Source organism: Salvia hispanica, chromosome 6 (genome assembly GCF_023119035.1).
Source record: "Salvia hispanica cultivar TCC Black 2014 chromosome 6, UniMelb_Shisp_WGS_1.0, whole genome shotgun sequence".
NCBI classification, from domain to species: domain Eukaryota; kingdom Viridiplantae; phylum Streptophyta; class Magnoliopsida; order Lamiales; family Lamiaceae; genus Salvia; species Salvia hispanica.
Genome location: NC_062970.1, coordinates 11370617 through 11374671, shown reverse-complemented (window position 1 = coordinate 11374671; position 4055 = coordinate 11370617). Strand labels below are relative to the sequence as shown.

Here is a 4055-nt window from a genome sequence, read left to right as displayed (position 1 = left end):
GTTATACAATATATAACTAGCGTTGAGCATACTACCAAAGTAATGGTTTTACATGATAATTTTGTTTAACATAATTCAAAAACCAATAAATAATCTAGATATTGGAGATGATGGATTGTGGTGGTGAGGCCCTTCATTTGTGCAATATGTTGCCAGAAATATCATGAAATCAATTTGATGATGATTAATGTGCATAGTCATGAAGCCTTGACCATCATAGAAAAAATTCAATCTCATTAGGGTTGGGCAAGTTGTATACACCCCTCCAAGAGTATAGCCTACATGATCAAAACATGCCAAAAAAGATGAGATCTTTACATAATCTTGATTCACATATCACCTTAGCCGGGCCCTGGGCGCACAGTGAGGCATTCTTTGTCGAGCCACGGGCTGAATTCCTCTGGCTGCTGCAAATTCCAGTAGAGGAAGCAACAAATTTTGTCAGAAAAATTCGCAAAAGTTCAACATAATTTGTGAAAAAGAAAGTCAAACCAAATACATATGATATATCCTCTCAAGGGATCGTCTTCGAATGAACTGATATCGAAATCGCACTGTTTCTTAATGCATAGCAATTTCTTGAGCAGTTCAGACTCAGAAATTTTTCGATATACCTAGATACATATATATTTACATAACATCGCGCAAGAGAAGAAAACCTGATGAATGTAAGAACCTTAAAAGGCACCAAAATTTGATAGGCTACTACCTTAATCCATAAGAAGAATCCTCGTAGAAGGTTTAATCGTTTTGGCCGGTTGCCTTTCGCTTGTGAGAGCCTTTTCCTGAGAGCTGCACTCGATAAAAACAACAAATTACATACTGGTTATCAAGAGAATGCTAAGTTACGAATTCAAGTGTGAAAACCATACAAATGCCCAAAAAAAAATCTCGAATGTTCTCTTCATCTGCTATAACTCTTGGAAACAATTTAGAACATAAACTCAAATAAACATTTGACAATGCACGCGTGGCCTTTCGCCGTACTATGATTATAACGTTCGACCTAGACTAGTATGCGATTTTAAAGGTTTGAGAAACAATTTCTTCTTCCCTCTCATGTTTGTACTTTCTAAACGAAGTCCAAATTTGACAAGAGTTCCTCAACAATATGCATAATATGAGACCAACTTCAGAGTCCGGTTGCCAGAAACGAGCATACAGAACCACCATCACCCCATACTCCATTACAAGACAGCTTAGTATAACAGAGACTGTAATGAGGAAATATCTTGGGACTAAAATACATCAACTTCAACTAACCTGGATGGTAATCAAGATAACACTTTCCATCTCCCTTTCCAATTTGTCTTTCTCTCCCATTACGCAGATCCATGTGGCGTCCTATCAGTGGGCGGAATTTGATATCTCGCAATCGCTTCTTATATTCACCGATATTAAAAGGTTTTCTAAGAGCAGCAATAACCTTGTCCCTAAATGCAGACCGGCCCCTGTTATTCATCTGCATAACTAGAACTTATTAACCAATGACATGAATATGAAGACATATGTTTCTAAGATAATCACAACGAGAAACTACCTTGCGGAATGTATCGCTGTCAATGATTTCCACATCAGAGGATTTGTCGTCACAGTCATCATCACCCTCATCCTCTTTCATCCGATCACGCTCTCCACTCTTCTGTTCATACAGTACTTCAATACCCCCGGCAGTAAGTATAAGATGATCGTTGACAGGCTTGAGTTTTTCATACCATAAATGATAGTCAGGTTCGAATTGGATTTTCTCTTCATCATACTCAATCTTGTACTCGTTCCTTTTGCGTTTTCGTGGGTAGGTACAAGAAACAGGCTCCATCACCACTACATTCTCTTCCTTCCCACTCTTGGACTTACCCCGCGGATCTGTCCTAGTCAGATTTTCCATCTCCTTTGCCCTATTGACATGTTCATCAATTAGTTCCGTAGTATAACTCCTCAATTTCCTTCTATATTGGCGTTGACCACAGTTTTTATCCAAACCCGAATCTCCTTTGACACTGGGAGTGTGAGGAGCATGCGCATAGGTAGAGTGTGACAACAACTTTGCATTGTCTTTCCTCTTATTGTTGGACTTGCTCCTCGTTCCCGTGCAAGTCAGCTTCTGAACCTCCTCCCTACTCGGAGGAAGATGTGAATCAAGAATGGCTTGAACCTCTGCAAGAGGCATCTGATTCAAAGGTCCATCTATTTGTTCTTGATCAGGCTCTGTGTCTGAACTTGAAGCGTCTTCATATTTGATGATAGCCCTCGAACCATCTTCTTTCATGTATTCAGTTCTATACGCGTTGCCATGCTTCTCTATTTTATCTAACATAAGCATATAATCGGGATCATTCTTATGCTCATCAACATCATCGTTTAATCTCAATTCTTCATTTGGCTTCGCTCTACTTTGCTCGGAATATAATTCCATAAGGCCCATGAAGGTCTTGTCCATGCCGCCTTTTTGCTGCAATTTATGCAATTCATTGCAGGATATTGCATCAAAGTCAATAAATTTATTATCTTTTTTAACCATTTCGACCAATCCTTACTTCTCTTTCCTCCCTTAGAAACCTCTAACTATCTGCAAAATAGTCACAAAACTTGTACTCCCCCTGTTCCACAAGAATATGCACTCTTTTCTTTTTAGTCCGTCCCACAAGAATATGCACTTTTTAATTTTGGAACGTTTCTCTCTCTCTAATGAGGTGGGACCCATTCTCCACTAACATTACTTTAATTACTTTTTTCTCTCTACCTCTCTCTTACTTTATCAATTTTACATTAAAACTCATGTCAAACCAAAGTGCATATTATTTGGGGACGGAGGGAGTATTTGGGAAAGTTGAATCATAATCCATAAATGTCATCTACTTCCTAGATTCCAGAATCATACAGTACTTATTAAAAATTCAAACTTTTCATTTAACCCCAAACCCATCAAATTAAGGAAGGAAAAAACAAATTGTTTCAACAAGGAACTGCATTCTTTCACATTACACACACAAGTACAAACAGCTATTCTTTACAACTAATGGAGTTAAAAATCAAATCTTGAAACAATAGAGGCATTTATTGAGAAACAATTAGAAGAATAAACCAATTACACACAAATTTAAGTGCCCATCTCCCAAGAATCATACACATAATTCATTTACATATACAAAAAAAAAGAGCAACATTCACACACATACACACATAAATGCAGGTGGGATTTGAGAGAGTAATCTCAGAATATACATGTGAAGAATCAAGCAAAATTTGAACGTCCCAGATTGAAGCAAAATATGATCAAGTCGAAGACACACACATATAAAATTCAAGTAGTTCAGATCACAACTCCTATGGGGATAACGTTTCACACTCACGCAGTAGCAGCTTTGAAGTGAGAAATTTACCTTTCCCACAAATAACAAAGAAGAGAAAAGGGAAATGAAAAGATTCTACAATTTCTTGAACTCCAAACACGCAGTGTGTGTGTGCAAGGGAGAGAGGCTACATACGAAAGGGCAGCAGTTTGATTGTTTGAAGAAGAAGATGGCTTTGAATCGTTTCTTTGTCAATTGTCATGTTCCCGCCGTAGTTCTTTTTATTACTAGGGCGTGAGGGAGTAATCATTATCACTTCCAACTACCAAAATTAAGGTATGTACAGATTCGTTGTTTTTATTTTTATTTTCCCTTATTTGAAATATATGAATTCCATTAAAAAAATATATTAGTAGTACCCAAAATTTTGGACACCAAGATTAAAAAATCATGTTTAAATAATTAGAGATATGAATAAAGTAGGTGACATAAAATCTATGACCATAAAAATAATAACCATATATATGTGTAAAAACAATTTGTGTATTCTATGATTAAGGAGGAACACTATGGCCCATGCTTAACTAGAATGCTAACACACATCCATTCTCGTGCTGACACATGACACGAAAAATACAATATATATTTGTGAAGCTGTATATGCATTTTTACATATTATATTTTAGTTATAAAATAATTGTATTTTATATTGTTGAGTTTTGCATTTTAACATAAATTGTGTACAATGCAAAATAAACTATA

The 4055-nt window shown here is 36.5% G+C and overlaps 1 protein-coding gene across 2 annotated transcripts; it reads right to left on the bottom strand.

Moving 5' to 3' along the window:
- Window positions 1–214: 214 nt before the first annotated feature.
- Window positions 215–3527, bottom strand: LOC125193812. Of its 2 annotated transcripts, XM_048091705.1 has the most exons (5): window positions 3384–3527; window positions 1541–2452; window positions 1264–1462; window positions 710–792; window positions 215–407 (listed from the first exon to the last, which is right to left on the bottom strand). In XM_048091705.1, exons 2-5 carry the CDS (start codon window positions 2438–2440, stop codon window positions 342–344), a joined length of 1248 nt encoding a protein of 415 aa, XP_047947662.1. In that variant the 5' UTR covers window positions 2441–2452; window positions 3384–3527; the 3' UTR covers window positions 215–341. The 2 variants fall into 2 exon arrangements, with proteins under 2 accessions (XP_047947662.1, XP_047947661.1); XM_048091704.1 differs by lacking the exon at window positions 3384–3527 and having other exon boundaries at window positions 1541–2688.
- Between the last annotated feature and the right edge of the window lie 528 nt (window positions 3528–4055).

What these genes read in the sequence shown, in the direction of transcription:
- LOC125193812 (XM_048091704.1), bottom strand. Translation starts at nt 2,521, where the DNA reads ATGGTTAAAAAAGATAATAAATTTATTGACTTTGATGCAATATCCTGC. An exon ending in TTATCTTGATTACCATCCAG is followed by an intron (nt 793 to 1,263) that starts GTTAGTTGAAGT and finishes TATCGAGTGCAG; the next exon opens with CTCTCAGGAAAAGGCTCTCA. An exon ending in GATTCTTCTTATGGATTAAG is followed by an intron (nt 408 to 709) that starts GTAGTAGCCTAT and finishes TGGAATTTGCAG; the next exon opens with CAGCCAGAGGAATTCAGCCC.